This window comes from Hordeum vulgare, chromosome 2H (assembly GCF_904849725.1).
Source record: "Hordeum vulgare subsp. vulgare chromosome 2H, MorexV3_pseudomolecules_assembly, whole genome shotgun sequence".
NCBI classification, from domain to species: domain Eukaryota; kingdom Viridiplantae; phylum Streptophyta; class Magnoliopsida; order Poales; family Poaceae; genus Hordeum; species Hordeum vulgare.
Genome location: NC_058519.1, coordinates 550,364,680 through 550,387,836, shown reverse-complemented (window position 1 = coordinate 550,387,836; position 23,157 = coordinate 550,364,680). Strand labels below are relative to the sequence as shown.

General features: G+C 45.5%; 1 protein-coding gene across 1 annotated transcript; it reads right to left on the bottom strand.

The window, feature by feature from the left end:
- Positions 1-18,049: 18,049 nt before the first annotated feature.
- On the bottom strand, positions 18,050-22,353 carry LOC123430489 (AP2-like ethylene-responsive transcription factor BBM2). The gene is made up of 9 exons (XM_045114356.1): positions 21,928-22,353; positions 21,224-21,824; positions 20,498-20,580; positions 20,275-20,283; positions 20,078-20,166; positions 19,912-19,985; positions 19,755-19,805; positions 19,608-19,684; positions 18,050-19,092 (listed from the first exon to the last, which is right to left on the bottom strand). Exons 1-9 carry the CDS (start codon positions 22,160-22,162, stop codon positions 18,332-18,334), a joined length of 1,980 nt encoding a protein of 659 aa, XP_044970291.1. The 5' UTR covers positions 22,163-22,353; the 3' UTR covers positions 18,050-18,331.
- Positions 22,354-23,157: the final 804 nt, after the last annotated feature.

The window sequence follows — 23,157 nt, the reverse complement described above, 5'->3', positions numbered from 1 at the left end:
AATATAAACATATGCAAACCCAAAGTCTATAAACTAGAGACTGGCTCCCCTGGATGTGTGCATGTTTAGAGTAGTGCTATGGATAGCAAAGCACACAACCAAGAAAAAACACCCCCTAGAAGTCATAGACAAGACACTCCTTGCAACAATGTGATAAAACACTAAGTATGGAAGCAAGGCATAGCGTGTGAGCATAAAGATAAGGACACAAGAGAAATAGACTCACATGCTAACATATAGAGAGACAATAAAGATAATAGAGGGGATATCATATGTCTCACACCATATGAATAGAAACGAAATCGGGTCTCACACACATAATAAAACCATCCAACATAATAAAACCATCCAAGTTCAGCAAAGAGAGAGACAAGGAAAATAACGAAAGCAGATCCTACAATCTCTCCCCCTTTGGCTTCAGGACACCAAAAAGGTAGAGAGGAGACCTACGACACAGGTGGTAGCTCAGCCATCGGACTCCTCATCAGCCTCCTCATCAGTCTCCTCCTCAGCCTCCTCATCAGTCTCCTCCTCAGCCGACTCCTGATCAGACTCGGCCCACTGTAGGTCCCTCTCCTTCAGCCAATCATCTTCTGGAGTGATGACCTCCTCAGATCCACTGGAGAAGTGCACGTCGAGCTTCCTCATGATAAGCTTGTCCCGCCAACGGCTCTCCTTCTGAGCCGCATGAGTCATGTACTACCCCCTTGCATGCATGCAGAATAAGGTCTTCATCCTGTCCTTCAGCTTCTTGGCCGAAGATGGCTCAGCAGAAGAACGTCCATGAGTCTCTGGGCTACTCACATCCTCAGCCGCAGCATCAACATTAGTCTCATCATCCTCAACCTCCATGTGTTCAGCAACACGTGTAGTGGAGGTGTTGGCCCACTTGTTCTTCTAGCGCAGCTTGATGGGCTCATGGCAGATCCAGCCAGGAGCATGGAAGACCACACCAGGGAAGGCCTGTGAACACTTCTCCTTGATGAAGTAGAACAGGTAAGGCCCATAGATGGGGACCTTATGGCTGAATAATGCCGAATGAAGCTCGGTCCACATCACATGAGAGACATCGAGTGTCCCAGTATCACTAGTCCGTACCTTCTCGCATATGATGAGCATGTCCACCAAGTAAGAGTGCACTTGATCCTTGTTGCCAACCCGAGGAAAAAGTGTGTTGTGGAAAATTCTGTGCATGACATCCAAGAAGGTGTTGAGCAGAAACGTGGACTCACTAGTGGTGGACTTCTTCTCAATGTGGAAGGGCAGCAACTTCTCCTTTGGCGTAGCATCGGGCTTTGCATGAGAGAGCAAACCAACAGGTGTATCCAGCCCTCGTCACGAATATTCACAAGCTTCATGAATTCTGCCCAAGTACCAGACAACCTCTCTCCATTAGTCATCCAGGTCATAGTGCGAGCGTCATCAGAATGGAAATGGACTGAAACAAAGAACTGTGCCACAATCTCTGGATCGAAGTCAAGGTGAAAGGTGATGAGGTCCTCGATTTCAAGCTGTTGTACCATGTTCAGAGCATCACCAAAATAAGCAAGGTCCTTCTTGAGATGGTTGAGATCAATCCATTGAACCTGGATGTAGTTGTTCTTCTTGCTCAGGATAACATCTCGATAAATCAGTGCTTGCTGCTTTGACCAATACAAATCGCAACCCTTGAGATGAGTCCTCTCTTTGTCATAAGGATTGCGCTTTCTGGGAGCCACAAATTCAGCTAGCGGCATAGTCTCATAGTCGACATTGGCCTCCTTGTCCTTGGCTGATGTCCTCTTGTAAGTGCGCTTCGGGGGGTTGGAGCCTTCCGGAGCATCAGGATTGCGGAACCTCTTATCTCGTGGCGGGTTTGAGCGGCGAGAGCCACCACCTATGACACACAATGCAAACACAGGAGAACGATACAAGAAGTCATGGCAAAGTACAGAACATACTAGAAAAACCCAAAAGAATAATACCAGTTCATGCATATATAGGGTATAGTGGTAGTACCGCACTGACAACGGTAGTACCGTGCTTACAGCGGTAGTACCGCACTAACAGCGGTAGTACCACAGTCAGAGCGGTAGTACCGCAATCAGACTGGTAGCACCACAGTAGGAGCGGTAGTACCGCACGGGTTTCAGACGTGACAGAAATATTTTAGATCCGGTACTACCGGAGACCCAACTACACATGATGCATCCAACTAAGCACAAATTGTACCACTTAAGCACTCTCCTCCCATCCATGCATGAACATATCGGGCCAAAAAACAATGGAGACTACGCACCAAGCCCCTAACCCTAGATACAAGAAAAATAAATAAAGAGAGAGAGAGGATAGGGGCGGTACCAGGTTCCATGGCACACGGAGGAGGAGGGAGATGATCCCTCCAACCGGAACGGAAGGAGAAGAGCCGGGGAGGGAGATCCAGAGAGCCCTTCCGGCGAAGAACTTGAGAGAAAGAGAAGAAATCTACGGGAGAGAAAGAAGATGGGGAGAAATAAAAATGCCTCTCTTGTTTAAATACCCCCGTGGCTCGGGCAGAGCTGTAGTACCGCTTGTCATCACAGTAGTACTTCTTGGCCAGCGGTAGTAAAATTTTACTACCGCTAGCAAAGCGGTAGTACCGCTCCCCCAGCGACAGTAAAATTCTACTGTCGTGCCTAGGGCGGTAGTACCGTGCCTGTAACATAAAAATGGTTCCAGCCTTTGCAAAAACAGAGAGAAAGAAACTCGGACACATACTAGGAAGTACCAAAGAAAAAAACAAAACAGACACACTGACTGGCATTGTCATGACTCTCCTTGCAAAGAGGGGGCGATGGCCGGAGCCACCTATGTTTGAGACAATTGTTATGACACTGCGAAGAATTATCCTTGGGTTCATGACCAAAGCTCATATTTGAAGCACAAGTGCCATCAAAAATGGCTAATGTGGAAGACTTGATCGATTTATGCATAATGGGGGGGGAGGGAAAGTTCATTGAGAGAACAACACTCCCCCTATGTCCATGCCTACACCTAGAGCATGATATAATGATGAATGAGGTGCGGTGTGCCTAGTTCCAATCCACATTACTTGAATCAATGATATTTAGCTCACGCCTTAACTCGCGAAACCTTGCTTCATCTAGAGGCTTTGTGAAAATGTATGTAAGTTGCTCTTGAGTGTTGATGAAGAGAACCTCAATATCTCCACGCTTGATATGCTCATGAATGAAGTGATGACGAATATCAATATCTTGGTCTTGCTATGTTGCACCAGATTGAGGGAAATCTTGATAGCACTTGGATTGTCAGTAGAAGAGGCACTTTGTCACAAGTGACACTGTAATCCTTTAAAGTTTGCCTCATCCATAGCAATTGTGCACAACAACTTGCAGCTGCAATATACTCAGCCTCGGTGGAAGACAGTGAGACACATTTTTGCTTCTATGAAGACCAACTTAACAACAAATGACCAAGGAATTGACATCCTCCAGAAGTTGACTTCCTCCCCACATAGTCTCCCGCCCAAACCGAGTCAGAGTAGACCACTACATTAAAGCTTGCTCCTTTGGGGAACCTTAGGCGAAAGTTTGGGGTATGAGCCAAATATCAAAAGACTCGTTTGACTGCCGCATAATGGCTTTCCTTTGGTGCGGATTGAAACCGTGCACAAATCCCTACAATCAACATGATATCTGGTCTAGATGCACAAAGGTAAAGGAGGGATCCAATCATGGAGCGATATACCTTTTGATCCACTACTTTACCATCGGGGTCATTGTCAAGCTTGCATTTGGTTGGCATGGGAAACTTGACCGGCTTGACGTCCTCTATCTCGAACCTCCTGAGCATGTCTTGAGTGTACTTGGCTTGTTTGATGGAAGTTCCTTCTAAACCTTGTTTAATTTCGAATCCGAGGAAGAACTTCGACTCACCCATCATTGACATCTCAAACTTCTCGGTCATTAGTGCAACAAAGTCTTCATTGAAAGATTCGTTATGACATACAAAAATGATATCATCAACATATAGTTGGCATATGAACAAATCCCCTTTGACCTTTTTTAGTAAAAAAGGTGGGATAAATTTTCCAATTTCAAACCCACGATCTTGCAACAACTCGGTAAGGTACTCATACCATGCACGTGGGGCTTGTTTAAGGCCATAGAGCGCCTTATTGAGTTTGTATACATGATTCGGGAGCTTGGGATGTTCAAACTCCGGGGGTTGTTTGACATATACCAACTCATTCAAGGGACCATTAAGAAATGCACTCTTCACATCCATTTGTTGCAATCTGAAATTATGATGAGATGCAAATGCAAGCAGCATGTGAATAGTTTCTAGACGAGCAACAGGGGCAAAGGTTTCACCGTAGTCGAAGCCCTCGACTTGGGAGTAGGCTTGAGCCACCAGTCTTGCCTTGTTTCGAACCACAATGACATTCGCGTCTTGCTTGTTCTTGAAGATCCATTTTGTCCCAATGACATTATGTTCCTCCTTTGGTCTTGGTACCAATTCCCAAACTTTATTGCGCTTGAAGTTGTTCAGTTCTTCATGCATGGCCATAAGACAATCCTCGTCATCGAGCGCTTCATGTACCTGTTGAGGTTCACAATATGAAACAAACGTGTGATGCTCACAATAGTTTAGAATTTGTTGATGAGTGGATACTCCCCTTTTTAATCTTCCAAGCACATTCTTCATGAGATGTGATTTGACCCCAAGTTTGGATGCTATCTTGGCTGCGCGACGCTCTAGGAGTTCCGCACTCGTTAATTGAGGAGCATTTTCTTGATCATGTTGTTTTGCCTTGAGTTTTGATCCTCCCTTGGCACCGCGACCCTTTTTGGGTGCCGCGCTAGGTAGTTGAGGAGCAACAACCTAATCATCTTGTGTTTCGCCTTCAGCTTACTCACTTGTTTGTTCTTGATCTTGTGGCTGCACTTGATCTTGATCTTGAGCAGACTCGGAACCTTGAGTATGAGCTTGGACATCATTTGGTGCATCACCATCTTCGTGTGGTTGATCTTGTCCTTGATCCTATTCAGCGGGTTGGGGGCCTTCACTTTGTTCTTTGGAAGCGTGTGTGTCTAGCGAGGGTTATGGCTCCACTTGAGTAGAGCATTGTGCTTCTCGATCACCCACAAGGGGTTCCTCAATGGGGAGTATTTGACCAATCCCCATTCTTCTTATGGATTGAGGAGGAATTTCATCACCTACACCACAAAGACCACTTTGCTCCACTTGGGAGCCATTATTTTCATCAAACTCCACATTACACGTCTCCTCAATGAGTCCAGTGAACTTGTTGAGGACACGGTAAGCATGAGAGTTTGTAGCATAACCAACAAATATGCCCTCTTGAGCTCTAGAATCAAATTTAGCTAAACAAGCACCTTTCTTGAGAATGAAACACTTACACCCGAATACCATGAAGTACTTGAAGTTGGGCCTGTTTCCTTTAAGGATCTCATATGGAGTCTTGTTCAAGCCTTTTCGGAGGCAGAGCCGATTGGATGCATGACATGCTGTGTTGATGGTTCGGCCCAAAAGTTGTACGGAGATTTGAACTCCACCATCATTGTTCTTGCCATGTCCATCAACGTCCGGTTCTTCCTTTCCGCCACACCATTCCGTTGAGGGGTGTATGGTGATGAATATTGATGCTTGATCCCCTCATCACTCAGAAACTCATCCAAGGTGTAGTTCTTGAACTCGGTGCCATTATCACTCCTAATCATCAAAATCTTTGCTTCATGTTGACGTTGAGCTTCATTAGCAAAGTTGATGACGGTCTGTTGAGTCTCACTCTTCCTCTTGAAGAAATATACCCAAGTGTATCTTGAGTAATCATGCACAATCACCAAGCAGTACTTTCTACCCCCAAGACTATCAAAGGATGGAGGACTAAAGAGATCCATATGAAGGAGCTCCAAGGGCCTCTTAGTGTAGATGATAGTCGTGGGACGGTGAGTTGTTTCATGGTTCTTTCCTTCAATACAAGCACTACAAGCACGATCTCTGGCAAAACTCTCATTTGTTAGTCCACGAACATGGTCCCCTATGAGGAGACTTTGCAAAGATCTCATATTGACATGAGCTAGCCGGCGATGCCAAAGCCAGCCCACATCAACTTTAGCCATTAGACAAGTCGCAGTCTTAGTGGGTCGCTGTGAAAAGTTCACCACATAGGGACTATTTTCAACATGTCCAACATAGGCTACTTTAAGAGTCTTGCTCCACAAAAGGGCCATGGTATCAAGATTAAAGAATGTGGCAAAGCCCATAATTGCAAGTTGACGAACAGAAAGTAAATTGTATGCAAGGGACTCAACAAGCATGACCTTCTCTATAGATAAATCTTGAGAGATGATCACCTTGCCAAATCCCAATACCTTAGACGTTGAAGCATCAACAAATTGGACATGGGTGGACATAGATGGAGTAGGATGCACGTCCACCACCAAGTCCTTGCTCCCGATCATATGGCTTGTTGCTCCACTATCGAGCAACCATGACGCCCCACCGGAAGCAAACTCCTACAATAGATCAAGACTTGGTTTTAGGTACCCATTCTTGAATGGGTCCTTTGATGTTAGAAACAAGGGTCTTAGGAACCCAAATAGCCCATCCATTGTACTCATAATAAGAACCAACAAATCTGGCATAAACATGCCCATTACTAGCATCACATAAAACATAAGAAGGATTAAATTCGTCGGCTGTGTTAGTAGGGATGGTTTTTCCCTTCTTGGCATTACCATGCCCTTCCTTGTTCTTGTTATCCTTATGAGTACCCTCACCCTCTTTAATAAAAATGTCCTTGAGAGCAAGAGATCGCTTGTTCCTGTTTTTCCTTTTCCTTTTAGACTTGGATGTAAGTCCAAGCCCCTCCTTTCCTACAACTTCCTTTTGATTACTCAAAAGGTCGTTTAGGTTCTTCTCGCCTTGGATGCATGACACAAGGCCCTTCTCTAGTTGATCCTTCAACTTAGCATTTTCCTCCACAAGGTTTACATGCTCACAACAAGGGTTAGTTGCACAAGCATTATCAATTAGAATGAAAGGAGGACAAGTAGAGATCTCCTTGGTAAGATTTACTTGGAGTTGATCACGAGACTCCTTCAGAGAGGAATGAACACCTTTCAAGACCTTGTGGGCCTTGTCAAGTGTATAAAATCTTCCCTGAGTCTGTCATGGCCCACCCCAAGTGCAGCCTTTTCAGACTTAAGCACACGGGTAAGAAAAATAGCGTGATCAAGCTCTTCTTATAATTTAGCACAATCAACGTTGTGTGACTCCTCAAGAGCCAAACGAAGACTACGCTCTTCTTCTAGAGCAATAGATAGTTCAACAATCTCATCGACATAGTCACGACTATGTCCTTGCATCTCGGAGATAGTCTCCTCGTGAGAATTAATGAGGTCATTAGCCTCAGCGAGTTGTTCCAAAAGAGAACCAAAATTCTTCTTGGATTCTCCATTGATTTTACACAGTAATTTGTCAAAATCATGCTCATCAAGCTCCACTACATCATTATCATCAACACAATCTAACAATGAAGGAGCACTAGTGATGCTGGTCTTAATGTTGGGTGTTACATGATTGATACATTTGGACATAAGGCACTTGGCGATGCGGTTGTTGTTGGGGGCGCCGAAGAGAGACACATTGCGAGAGGAGGTGTCAATGGCTACAGTAGCCGTCGCCATCCCCTCTCAACTTGTATCATCATCGTCATCATTGGAGGTGTACTCTTCAAGGGCCACCAGACCCTTTGGATGGGGCTTCTTGATAAAGTTGTTCTTGTTTGGGAAAGACTTGGCTTTGTCTTTGCGAATGAGCTTGCCTCCGTTGTCTTCCCTCTTCTCATAAGGACAAACTGCCACGAAGTGACTCACATTGCCACAGTTATAGCATGTCCTCACAGGCTGCTTGGTCTTGGACCCACTCGAGTTATTCTTGGAGAAGTTGGGCCTTGACTTTCTCATGTTGCCCCAGAATTGCCTTGATGCAAGATCCATGTGCTCGTGATAAGCATACTTTGTGTCTTCGGGGCATCCATCCTCTTCTTCTTCCTCTTCTTCATGTGAGACAACCTTGGCTTTCAAGGCTAGGTTGGGTGAATCTGCCTTTGACCAAACACGAGCAAGAGCATTATCGACGGTCTTGTTCATGATGCTCATGCAAATGCATTCATCCAACACTTCGCGAGAGGACAAGGTGTGGAAATCTGGCCTTTGACGAATGAAGGAGGACACGGCTTTGTTGAATGGGATGATGGCCTTGAGAAACTTGCGCTTGATCCAAGTGTCATACACATCCTTGCGCCCATGATCTTGGAGATCAACGGCAAGAACAGTGACCCTTTGATAGAGATCACGAGGGTCCTCAGCTTCCTTCATCACAAACTCATTGGCCTCATCAAGAACCACTTCATAGTTGGACCATTGAATACTTGAGATTCTCTCGTACAACACCATGATGTGCTCCCAACAATCCTTGGCACGAGTGAAGGGACTCAAGTGAGGAAGATCTTCAGGAGGAACCACAGACTGAAGAATGAACAACGCAGAATGATTATATTGATTGTCCGCTTCTTCTCTTGGAGTGAGGTTGCTTGGGTCATGTGGGTAGAAGCCTTGTTTAATGATTCTCCATAAATTTGTTGATCTGTGATTCAAATGAGACTTGATGCAAGACACCCAATTAGCAAACTCACCTTTAACAAGCTTAGGAGGAGGACCAAGGTTATTAATATACGGTGTAGGGACTGGTCCTCCATAGACTGGGGGAGGAGGAGCTGAGGCAAAGGTTACTGTCCCATTCTTGTTAAGAGGGGAAGAAGGTTGAATACCTTTAACCGCTTCCTTGGCGGAATTGGCCTCAGAGTCCGTTGTTGTAGGTTTAACCACCAACACCGGTTCGGGAGAATATTTCAACCACTGAAGCAACTCTTTAAGCATGGTCTTGACTTCGATCGTCATGGACGTCTTGAGGGAGGCCATAGCCTCATTCAAGTCGTCCCGTGTGACCGAACTCATAGTCACGACCTCAGGTGGTCCACTCGCACCCTCTCCATCGTCAACCATACTCTTCGGGTGGGGAAACCCTTAATAAAGAAACCTTGCTGTGATACCAATTGAAAGGATCGATATGGTTGAATAGAGGTGGGGGTGAACAGGCAACTACCAATTTTAAGCTTTTCTTATCAAGTTAGGGGTAGCAACAAAAGGTTCTCTAGATGAACAACTAGGTGAGCAACCAATATGATGCTAACAACCATGACAATGAGTGCAAGCAAGGAATACACTACAAGAATAATAAGTACAATGTAAAGGTAAGAGATAACTGCAAGAGGAACCGGTGGAGACGAGGATGTGTTACCAAAGTTCCTTCCCTTTGACAGGAAGTACGTCTCCGTTGGAGCGATGTGGGGGCACAATACTCCCCAATAAGCCACTTGTGCCACCGTATTCTCCTTACGCCCTCACACAATGCGAGGTGCCATGATTCCACTATTGGTGCCCTTGAAGGCGGCAATCGGACCTTTACAAACAAGGTTGGGTCTATCTCCACACAAAGCTTGGACGCTCCCAACGAGACCGCAGAGCTTCACCACAATGGAATGTGTCTCCACGGTGACCTCAACCGTCTAGGGTGCTCAAACACCCAAGAGTAACAAAATTCGTAGGGGATTAGTGGGGGAATCAAATATCTCTTGGTGGAAGTGTAGATCTCGGCCTTCTCAACCAATCCGTAGAAAAACAACAAGTTTGATTGGCTAGGGAGAGAGATCGGGCAAGAATGAGCTTTGGAGCAACAATGGAGCTTCAGCTGGTAAGAGGTAATGTTCTTGAGGAAGAAGACACCTTTATATAGTGGGAGGGAAAATCCAACCATTACCCCCCACTTACATCACTCATAGAGCGGTACTTCCGCTAGCGAGGAGCGGTACTACCGCTACCTCTAGCGGTACTTCCGCTGGCGAGGAGCGGTACTACCGCTGCCTCTAGCGATACTTCCGCTGGCGAGGAGCGGTACTACCGCTGCCTCTAACGGTACTTCCGCTGGCGAGGAGCGGTACTACCGCTGCCTCTAGCGGTACTACCGCTGGCGAGGAGCGGTACTACCGCTTGATAGGCACACCAACCACGATAGTAAAAAATTACTATCGTGCCTACCACCGCTGGGGAAAAGATGCGCAAAAAGTCTAACTCAGTGGCAGTAAAAAAGCTACTGCCGCCGAGAGAGCGGTACTACCGACCCCCAGAGCGGTACTACCGCCCTTGGAGCGGTAGTAAAAAATCACTACCGCACCGAGAGCGCTACTACCGTTGGACCTTTTGCATAGGCAGGAAAGATAAGGTTGGAGCTCCATTATAGCAGGCGAAAGGTGGTGCAAATGGAAATATGTACGTGTTGATTCCACCGAAACCTTTCCGACACGGACCCCCTCTTAATAGTACAACTTTCCTACGACTCAAAACCACCAAAGAGAACCGTAGAAACCACCGTGCTTGAAATACACCAAGGGGCGCCGAATCGTCTTGTGCCTAGCCATGTATTATCTGAAATGCTCAATGCACACGATTAGTCTGTAGGGGTATTGTCATCAATCACCAAAATCACTTAGGGAGAAATATGCCCTAACAATAGTGTTAATCACGAAATGTCCATGCCAGTGACCACATATATGCGTCAACACTAACTAATGCAGTGCATACTTACTTACAAATATTGTATAGAATTTGTTAACTAAAGACAGCATTATGGATGTTATGGTAACGCTATAAGAAAAGCAAGTGGAAAAAGGCACTCGAGAGATGGACGAGGACCCTCCTGGTTTCCTTTTGGAGCACATTAAATTCAAAAAAACCTAAGAATAATATAGGATAGCCTTGAAGATAAGAGGCATGTCAAATTCAAATGTACAAAAACCATCACAGAAAAATCAAAATCAAAATCTAGCATTTCATCTAAACCATCAACGCATTTGGGAAGAGCAAGCATACCTAAGAAAACATCACAGAAAAATCAAAATCAAAATCTAGCTAAAAAGTAATCTAATTAATATGTGCATCTAATGAAGCTCAAATAAAAAAACTATTCTAGAGGGAAAGAATATGTTCCCAGGCATCTGGGTCTCACCTCTGTAGCCAACACCCCTTTATTGTGTGCAAAGAAATATCATGAACATAATCATAGGAAAACAAAAATGTTGTACTCCTTTATGAAATGATATTTTTCAAGCAAATAGTTACATTAAAAAAATGTACTACATCATAAGACCAAGTTTTCTTCTTCGCCAAATTTCATCGGAGCTCTAGAGATGATGTATGCTTTTTTTGTTCATATTTGTTTTTTGTTCATATAATGATTTTTTTGTTCATAGAATATTTTTTTGTTCATAGCATTTTTGGTCCATGTATATATGTATGTGTATGTATGTATGGATAGATGGATGGATGGATGTATATATATAGAAAATGATCATACGATGTTTGCCACTAATCCATTGCTCATATGCATATGATTCCTTGTTGTGATATTAAGTCCATGTTTGCCACTAATCCATCTCTCATGTTTGTATATTGCCATGTTGTAATATTTTCACAAACCATGGACAGAGACTTGGAACAAGAAGAGTTGTTGGGAGATATAATCCGCGACGGAGGTGATCCCTTGTCATATCTCAACGACACCAATGTTCAGGAAGGAGAGGATGACGACTTCGGTGATCAAACATTGAAGGAGGAAGGAGGTGATGACGGCCCCGGTGGCAAAATGGCGGAGGAAGGAGATCATGATGACGGCTCCGGTGACCGAACAGAGGAGGGAGCATTAATTGTTGCAAAGTTTGGCGAGGTGTCTATATATATATATATATATATATATATATATATATATATATATATATATATATATAATTGTTTGGGGCACCTACGTGCCTGAGCACCTAGGTTAGTTATGGCAAGTCATATTCATTAGTGCATGACATCCAATCAACAAAATAATGCCTTTCCATGTTTTGTTTGCATGTACTAATATATTAAATGGTCAATTATTTCTTTCGAATACAAAAATAGTCTGAACATTCATACATGGGTACGTATATGCGTACATGTATCTGACATTCTCACGTAGACCATGATACTTGTTAGTGGGTATTATACTAAACAAAAATATGTATGTGTCATGTTATACCCAATGAAAACATACACATAAATGTCATACCTTTTAATAAATATGTTTTGATGTTATATCCAATGAAAATATACATAGAAATATGCATACCTCGATGTGAATGTACACATAAATATACACATGAATATGCATACCTCAATGTGGATATACAAATGAATATGCATGTGTTGGTGCTATATCCAATAAAAATATACACATAAATACAAATACTCGATTCTCACATTTTGACCATATGTATTACAATATAACCAAGGGTATGTATACACCTAATGATGCAAAATGATATGTATATACCCTCTAATTTTTGAAGGTATCAATACGACCAAATAATATGAAACACCGTCCCAAGGTTTGTATGTATAATTATGACGTTCTTATGTATTTTAATGATGATTTAGTTTTCATGATATATATATTAATTAAGCATGTACTGCCTTGATGCATTAATTGTTTTGGTATGTACACATATTAACACTTCCTTCTTTTAGCCCTCCGGATCAAGCCAAACTTCCGTAAGGAGACGAGGCCCGAAGAAGCGCTAGGATGAAAGGTTCACAATCAAAGAAGTCCCGAAAAATGGCCAACCGATTGCTCCCAAGTGGACCAAGGACACATTTGTACATGAGTGAAGAGTTGTTGTTAGGAACAGCGTCCCGATCACAATCCACAAATGGAATAAGAAGACGAACCCTGAAGTTTCTTATGTCCATGAGTGAACGATGATCTTTTCACCTCGCTGATGACAAATTTCAGCCTACCACGAGAGGAGGATCCGAATAACCCAGTTATAGAGCAAACGGTCAAGGCGTTTGCTCTTAAGAAGATGGCAGAACTATTCAAGAACTGGAGGAAACATTTGAACACAAAGGTTATCGAGAAAGACGAGACTCCAGAGTTCATCGTTCAATATGAGAAGATGAGAGATCACTGGCCCGCATTTGTGGCCTACAAGAAATCTAACAAGGGTAAGAAAAGGTCAGAGACAAACAAGGGAAATGCTGCAAAGAAGAAGTATCACCATACCACGGGGTCAGGTGGCCACATCAAAGCTTGATCGTTCTAGGATAAAGCTGAGCAAGACCTACTTGCTAAAGGGGTCGAACCAGCGATATTACACTAGCCAGATCGGTCAATGTCTTGGTTCTTCGGGGTTGGGGGAACTTTGGACCGAGAATAAGGGAAGTGTGTTTGGACGAACGAACAACTTGCAATACCCATTACCAAGCTTGAGAAGGCAATCAAGGCAGCGCAGGAAGCGATGTTCAATCCCGACAGAGAGAAGGACAAGCTGACAAAGGCCCTCGGGAATCCTAAACACCCTCGATGAACACGAGGCACATCAGGCTCCGTTCCGTGGGTGCATGGGTTTCCCGATATCGATTGTTATAGAAGCCGACAGAGAAAGAAAAAAGAGGAAGCAACCGAAATGCAGAAGCTCAGTGCAAGATTAGCGAAGCTACAAGAACTTGAGGGCCAGGGAGCTACCGGCCAACCATTTCAGTGGCACGAAGATCCTTGCTTGGACGCTGCCACAGAAGCGACCCCACCATCTCAGCGAAGACGTAGTGTGGCTTCCATGGAACTCGTTCAGCCTGATTTCATGGCTCCTTGCTACCCCATGGATAGTATCACAGAGGCTCAACATTGTGTGCTAATGGCGGAATGCCAGAACCTGACCTTGAAGGCGACGCTCGGCTCTGTTCTACCTCCTCGAGCTGAGGGAACTTTCCATTGCCATCCGATTCCACATGGCTATGCTATTGTGACGGTGGATGAAATAATGGAGGGATTTGAGGAGCTGGAGCTTGACTACCCTACAGGTGAAAGGGAGATTCATATGGAAAATTCTTTAAGGTGTACATGTCTATGGAGAAAGGAGTACACCAAGCTTCCAAACTCGACGCCTCAGTAGACTGATCAGTGAACTCCTCCCCGCCTCCTCCAGTGCGTGAGCGCACTCCGCCTCCTTCGGCACATCAGCGCACTCCGCCTCCTTCTTCGCCTCCTACGGCGCGTCAGCAACGGTGGAAGAGAGACACCGCCGCTCCGACGGCTAGCAGTACAAGAAGCGGGAAGAAATTCAAATTTGGTCCAAGCCTCAAGGCTCTTGCAAAGTTCCCATATGATAGGACTAAGGAGGAAAATGCGGAAATCGTGGATGCCTACAATAAGGACTCTTTTGCACCAAAACGTCCACCTCCAAAGGAGAAAGTTGATCCAATAAAAGCGAAGCATAGTCTGGATTCCCTTAAGCGACCACCACTGCATCCGCTGCCATCACACTATGAGCGAATTCTTGGAAAGACATTTGATCAAGCGAATCGGTTGGGAAGCTTAAGTACAAGTGGTGCAAGAAGTGGGAAAACAATTCCCCAGCTCAGCCAATAGGAGAAGCAATCGTGCCCCCCGCTCAAGGTGTTTACCGATGTCGCTAATATTGATCCGGGGGTAGTGGTCACTAATAATCCTGGTTTTACTCTTGATGGTTTCATAAGCAATGATATACAATTCGAAACTGCCCCAATAGTATCCCTTAGATACGAGTACGAGAAGCCTCTCGTCAAACCTGAGCAGTTGACGGAACTATCAACGATGATGCGAAGACTACATGATTGGTACTTGAAAGCGTGCAAGGATGGGAGCAACAATATCTACGTGGGATTTAAAGATGAGCACTTTTACAATGGAAACAGGTCGTTGTACATTGAATTTGATGAATTCTTTCAATTATACAATCAAAGACGCCCTCGACAAAACGATCGTTAGTTCCTATTATCTGTAAGTATTATTTTATTAATTAAGTCTCGAGATCAGCTCCTTCATTATTGCATGTAATTATTCTTACTATATTATGCAGATTGAAGATCCTCGAATGCAAAAGAGGACAAATATATGACATTGGGTTTATTAACCCAAATACTGTATATGCACATACAAACATAGAATACGTACGACTCCCGTGGATACACATAAATTGTTGCTAACTCCGTTACTTCGACAACATGAGAGAAGGAAAATACTATTTCCTTACAACTTCGGGTGAGTGTTACTAGTTGTCTTCTGCACATTCTGTTTCACTTACTCGAGGCTAAGTGTAATTGATGAGTTATGCGTGCGAAGGTTTCACTTTGTTCTGCTAATCATTAGGTTTGATGAGGAACTAGTACTTGTCTTGGACTCGCTACGTAAAGACCCTACAGCCGATTACTGAAATGCTCTAGAAGTAAGTTCAATCATTATCGCACCATATCGACAAATTTCTTTTATTTTCTGATATCAACTAATCATTTTCTTTGCCGTGCAGGGTTTGGAAAAAGTTCACCAAGACCGCTAAAGGTGAATGAAATAAGGAGCTGCGGTTTTCCTTCTCCAAAGTAAGTAGTACTAGCTAGTTCCGCGCATCTCTCATTCATTCTAGTTTCAATACCATTGTCATGCTTGATTGTTATTTTGATTGAACTTTATTCTCGTAAAGTACTGCTTGAGGCAGGAATCTGGAAATAGTTTATGTGGATACTACGTTTGCGAGTGGATTCACCAGACGACCTCTGAGAATGGCAGATCTTTTTAAGAACTTGATGTACATAAACAATATTCATATTTTTATTTTATTACCATCAAGTGTGTTGAGTTTCATTCATATATATATAAATTTTATCTACCACCGGTGGTAGTTACCACCACTTGTGTTTTGTATGTTGTGTGTAGTATCTATCAAATCGGAGAGTATGTACGCGTAGTATGTAGTATATAATAATGTTTAGGTAGTATATATACTATTTTTTTGATAGTATGTATCATATTTTGTGTATGTTCTTTTTTACGTACAAAAATATATGTATTTCACAAATATAATAAAAACTATGGGCTAATTTGTAATTTTTTTCATATAACTCACTTTGAAAAATCTTATATATAATATATAAATATAAGAAAAATGATAAATTAATATATATACTACCGCATGGTAGTATATGGAACATGTGGGGTAACTACCCCTGGGTGGTAGGATGTATTTCCCTATATATATATATATATATATATATATATATATATATATATATATATATTGAACCCCTTCTTTAAATTAGATCAAGCGGAAGCGGGAAGAATTCCTACCAACTGATCGCATACGAGCAATTCAAGAGGAATTGACGGAATTCTTTGTTGAGCATGTCATACCACAGAAAGGGAATATCATCAGGATTTCCTTATCGATGTTGGTAGCTACAGATAGATATTAGCTAGTTAGGGATCGCAAGAGATGTTATATATTGTATATATGCATGATCTTGTACTATATGTAGTAGCGTCGAGTTGTTCGACCAAGCAAAGAGAAGGAGATGTCACTTCTTTCTATATATGTTCATGACGATGTTGTGTAATTAATGATTCCTTCATTTGCTTACTAGCTAGCGTCGAGTTCTCTCTATATGTAGTAGCTACCGTTGACCAAGCACAGAGAAAGAGATGTCACTCTCTATATGTAGTAGCTAGCTTACACAATATGAAACCCCTAATAAAAACCCTCCAAAACCCCTACCCCGCCCCCCTTCAAAAAAATCTCAGCGCCTGCGAGCTGCTCACGTGTGGCTGCCTTTTGGTCCCGATTGGTGTTACCAATCGGGACTAATGATCCTCCTGCCTAGGCGCCCCACAACGGCCACGTGGATCACCTTTGTCCCGGTTCGTAAGCCAACCGGGACTAAAGGTTTAAAGGTTTGGACCTTTAGTTTTAATTGTTTAGTCCCGGTTGGAGAACCGCCACTAAAGTCCCTTTGTAACCGGGACTAATTGCCCTTTTACTATTAGTGATAGATTGAACTGAAATAGTGATGCCACTCGAGAAACACTCAATGCATGAGGTCCAATCACTCCTTTCAATTATCACGCTCCATTTTTAACACATGCCCTCGGTTTATGAAAAATCCTTCTTTTTTATTTTTTAGAAAAGGAGGAAACCCCGGGCTCTGCATCTGAACATGCATGAAGCCATTTTATTAATTATTCATAAAAACCTTACAAAATAATACATCAGTATGTATCCTAACCGAGCAACCGAACGCCTAGACGGCGCCTTCAAGGACATAACACACACAATACCGTCGTCGCTCAATCTAAGGAGATTCTGGGTCTTCATCCGGGCATGGGGTCGGGGTGGAGGGAAGGGACCTCGACAACGCGTGCAAGAAGGACAAGGACGACCTTGGTCGTCGCCACCGCCGGTATGGACGTATCAACCAGAGTTTCCTCCGGTTCGATGTCACCTCTACTAGCTTCGGCGAACGCACCGAGTCTGACGATGAGGATCGTAAGCCACCAAGTGAAGCGGGGAGAGCCTGCAACATGGAGGAGATCCACCGGGAATTCACCGCCCACGCGGTCAAGACGCCGTCCATCCGCCACCCGCGAGCATCGCCAGACAAGGGCGCCGTCGCCATGCCTACCGGGGCCGCCGCCCAAGATCCAGAATCCTTCATTTTCAAAGTTCTTGTTGAAGAAAGTTCCAACAAAGTTTGGACCAAACCCTAGTTTGATGCCACCCATGCATGCATGTTTCTTTAAAGCGAATTATCCTTTCAGTGGGATTGAACATGTTCCCTGTGTTCTATTTTGTGTTCCATTCTTTCCCATAGGACCTTAGCTAGAGCAGGAAAAGCACTAGCTACCTCAAGCAGTCAAAGGCGTCAAAGCCCGGTCATCCATAACCGCGTGCATGTGCCTCTGCGTTCTCCAAGTCGATCGAGCGGAGTAGCACGTACTTCTGTCCTGTATATATACTTCTGTCCATGTATATACTAAGTGAATTTCTGATATATATACTCATGTGTATGCTCAAACTGATCAGATGATCGACCAATTGAATGAAGTAGCCATGGAAGTTTGTTTGATAGCTAGATTAGCTTGATTTCTTCCTTCTGAAATCCCCAAAACTAACGGCGCAGCGATGGTGATTTACAACGAGTCCTCCTACTTCACCCGTCGCTGGCCATTACTACCTTTCAGAAGGCACCGCTCGTGCTCATGCACTGCTCTAGATCACTATCCTAAAATTACAGAACTTAATTGGTCTGCGGTTACTCGTGCGCAACGTACGTTACAACAAGTGTGGCAGTTGATTAGTAACACATAGGGGGCCCGATCACCCCATGCCATTGAACGGCGAGCTCCAGTTGTTGGAGTAGCCGTCCGCCACCTTGGCGACGCTCACGGACGACGAGCCCTGGGACAGCTCGTAGGCGCGCCTCATGGCCGCGTACGGGTCGACGCCAGCCTCGGCGCCGTAGCCCACGAGCCTCCCCTCCTCCGTAGTTGCCGTGCTGCCGCTGTGTCCCTGGTCGGCGTCCACCACCGTGCCCACCGGCATCATGTACGCGTTGCCGCCGAGGCCTTGGTACCAGGCGCCGCCCCCGCCGTTGCCGTAGACCGCTGTCCTTGACGCCGGCTGGAAGAAGTTGTGGGTGCTGCCGCCGCTTCCCAGGTGCAGCTCCTGGAGGTCCTGCCCGCCGTGCGCGGCCTCGATCACCGCGTCCTGCTCCGGCTTACACCATCCGCGGGCCTGCCCGCCAACGCCGTACGGGTAGTGCAGGGCGAGCTGCGCCGCGGACTGCTGCTGCTGGTGGCTGCCGAAAGCGATGGACGTGGGCCAGCCGTGGTGGTAGCCCGCCATGGCGTCGGCCTGCAGGTGCGAGACGATGCTGCCGTCCTCCGCCCGCCACACGCCGGCCTCGGCGAGCTCGGCCGCCTCCTTGAGGCGCCTGGCCGCTCCGCCGACCGGCAGCGTGCTGCCCTCCAGAATGCTCTTGACGTCGTAGCGGCTCATCTCGAAGTTGGTGACGGCGTTGAGGCCGCGGAACTTGATGGCGGCGATGTCGTACGCCTCCGCGGCCTCCTCCTCGGTCGCTGCACAACACGCGCATGATTAGGGTTAGCTCACCAACGCGTGTGTCTACCTAATAACTGACCAGCCAGTGGAGCGCATTGCGCGTTGCATGCATGCATGCACGCACGCACGCACGCACGGCGCGGTGGCGCATGCAACGCGCGCTGGGACGGCGCGAAGCTCAAGCAGGGCGCTAGGGATATTCAAACCGGCTCTTGACCGCATGCCCCGGTTTCCTCAGACAGCTCCGAGACACAAGCTTGGAAAGGAACATTTCGGACATAGTTAATGGTGTACGTACTCCACTATCTTAAGCGCCATTTGAACGCATAAAAATACTGCAACGCTTGCGTCCTACGAGATTTCGTGAGCTGGAGTACTACCAGTAAATAATTAGGGCTTCATGACTTGGTTCTTGAGAGCACAGCACATCTACTACTACTGTAGGATTACTATAACAGTACAGTAATTAAACTAGTGCTTCAGCTAGCTGAGAAAGCAATTTCGCTTTGATGTGATAGTTTATGCGGCTTACTGAAGGTGCCGAGGTAGAGATCCTTGTTGCCCGCGACTCTCCCTATCCTTGCTTGCCATCTTCCTTGCTGATGATGCCTGTCAAACCATAAGATATTTAGATCGCTTCGCTACCAACTTTTACGCAATGTAAACAGTACATTTTTACCTGGTTACACCGCGGTATTTTGACGCGCCACGAGAAAAACCACTGCTATTCCTGCAGTTGAATGATCATGCATATGCATCCATGTGATTGTTAGCCACCGTGCAATCTTTCAACACATGTACATGTGATGTTGTAAAACAGAACTTGGAATGCATACCTCCTAAGATACGCAATGTACTCCTGCCTAGTCATGTGTTTCATTTCTTCTATCTCCTTCTCGTAAGTACTTATCTGCACAATTTTTATAGGCGAAAGAAGAAAACAGGATCAGCTGCTGCCCATACAGAAGGAAACAGAACAATCTATTATAGATTTTTCCTTACTGGGATATTTGTTGTTGTGGTTGTGCCCCAATATTTTAGAGCTGCCAAATCATAAGCCCTAGCTGCCTTGTCTTCTTTGTCATAACCGCCTACGCAAATGTTCACCGATAAGACATTAATGTGCTACATAGGTCTAGGAAGCATCAGAACATTTGTCCATCAAATACTTGAACGAAAGATCAGTTACAAATTCTTACCCAGATAAACTGCATTCCCATGATCAGTATTTGCAGTGTCATGTCCCAGGAGATGTCAGCATTGACAGAACAGAAAGAAGGAAGCTTAATTAGCACATGCTTAAGAACATCCCATAGAAGTTGCCAAAAAAATAAATCAAGATCTAGCTAATGATTGAACTATATATGTATATACATACTACATGAACACAACCCCCCTCATATATGAACAATCTCATTATACCTTGTTTCCCCTTGCGAGTTTGCCCCTCTCTCCTGCAACTATTGTCCCACAGATGCGCCTCGTACCGCCCTGTCCATCTATGCCTGATGGTAGAATTAACAACAAATTACACATAAAGTAAAATCAGCTTTGAAGCATCAAAGCGACATTTCTATTGGCCAAACAACCCTACGCAGATCATGGAAATTCTATGCATATGTGTCCCCCTTTCCCCCCTCTACCTAGTCAACTATGGTACCACTAGTGCATTTTGTGAGAATCACCTTATATTACAAGCATTGTGTTGCCTAAAGGCTAAGTGAAGTGGAAAGTTGCATAGCACAAGTGAAGTAGCATACTGCTATTAATTAGTTAACTCTTCGTTTGCATTATGATGCTCGCAAAATACTAGAATGATCATGATTTTTGTTCCTCATTTTACAGAAGTTATAAACAAGTTATAGTCAAGTTTTAAAAAGTGGGTTCTAGACTCGATCTGTAGTGTACGGTGTACCCCAGGTTCTCAAAATCCATTTTTTTCTTAGCTATTTCTAATCGTATATATGCGTTGCAGACAGATCGACCCCTCAAAAATGGCATCGAAAAGAAGAAAGATTAGTGTGCAATCGAGAGGGAGAAAGAAAGAAACTAATGGGCAATGAAGATCAGGCATCTGCAGGAGCCAAAGAAGCAAATTGAACACCTCTAGGTCACTAGCAGAAGCCAAGAAGATCTAAGCTAGCTAACCTTGTTACACCTCTGTAGATCGAGGTCCTTTGCCCGAAGGTGTCGATGGATTTCCTCTGGACGGCGTCCGCCGTGCCGGCGCTCGGCGAATCCACCCGCTTGTTCTCTGATGACGTGCTCTCCGTCCCCACCGCAGCCGGGACCACTGGCATCTGCGGGTGCGAGTTCGACCCCATGCTCATCGAGAGCGCTAGGCCCTGCCCACGCGAGTTCGCCACGCCCACGCCGTTGCCGGTGCTCCCTGGCGCGCCGGAGCACGCATAGCTGGTCGCGCTCGCGTCGGCGCTCATCTCCTGGTCATGCTGCGCCTGGTTATTGTCGTTCCGGAGCCATGTCTTGATCATGGACAGTTCTATGGTGCTGCCGCCACGGCCTTGGACGCCGTGCGAACCAGCAGCGGCTCCGCTGCCCATCGCGCTCCCTGACGAGAACAGGTAGCTGCCGGCGTGGTCCTGCACGTCGGAGAAGGAGTTGCCGCCGAGGAAGTCCTCGAGCTTCGGCGCCTCGCCGTCGTCCACCGTCATCCTCCCGCCGCTCGAGCCGACTAGCATCGACAGCTCGGAGGAGCCGCCGTGGTAGTCCAAACCCCTCATTGCCCAATCTGTAACCCCATGATGGCATCCAACATAAGAGGCTAGACAAGACAAAGGTATACGCTGAAGCTGAAGTAGTACATGTACAGTAGCTCATCAGGATCAGGTCACCTTGGGTTTCTTGGTTGCCTCCGTTGAAGGCATCCATGACGCCGTAGTTGGCGTCGGCCCTGAGGCCAGACATGCCAAGGTGCGCATCCGGCGCCGTCTGGGCTTGCAGGCCATAGAAGTCGCCTGCACCGGAGACGTCAATGGCCGCGGCGGCCGGTGAGCCATTCTGGTGGGGCTGTGGGTGGTTCCCTTGGCCGGAGAGCGAGAAGCCCAGCCAGTTGTTCGCCGAAGCCATTGTGGAGATGGAGCTCGTGTATTTTTATCGATCAGTGGTCGATTTGGAAGAGATGGCAGTGGTGGTCTGGTCGCTAGCTAGATTCTTCTGATCAGGGCAGTCAAAGCTAGCATTGGTTTGTGGGAGGTGGCTCGTGGCTGGCTGGGAAGAAGTGAGGACAGGGGAAAACAATCCTATCTCTCGCCCGGACAGGAGGAAAATGCTGGGGAAGCAGGCCCTGTACTTATACCAGCATGAGTAGGTAAGCTAGCCTCCTCCTAGTGGGTGCTACTTCTAGCTACCTGCTGATGCAACGTGTGATTCCAGGTAGCGACTTTTCCAGTATTGAAAACATTCTGAATTCCAACGTGCATGCAAATCGATTCTATTGTATATTTTCTTTTGCACCTACAGTAGATTCGATTGTATGTAGGAGTACTTTTCTGAGGGATATTACTATACGTACTCCATTGTGTCAGTAGTACAAAGCTGAGACTTATGTGTTGACCATTCTTGAATGCCAAAAGTGCATGCTTGAGATCCATAGCATGCAATTTCCATCAATTTATTAGCATAGCAGTACTATAATTCAACAAATTATCACTGCAACACACTTGATATTTTGGCATAATCTACAGAACTTCATAGACCTGAAATTTAACTTAATACCCTAAAGATGCAATAAAGTTCAAAATATTGAAGGTGTCCAAAACGGCCAAACACATGCAACATATCATCACTACCAGACTGAAGGGATATGCCGACGGCCGAAGACCGTCAGCGTAGGGCCATACCGCATCAGCGTAGGGGTATGCCGACGGCCACCGTCGGCATAGCACGGTCGGGAACGCGAACGTCGGCGTACCCGGCCAGGTTCGTCGGCATAGAAAAGTCATCGGCATAGGTACCTACGCCAACGCCCTCCATACAGCAGTCGACATAGATAGACCGTCGGCAACCTTTGCCACATGACGGCGGATGACGGCACCCTCGACGGGCGACACCTAACCGTAGCC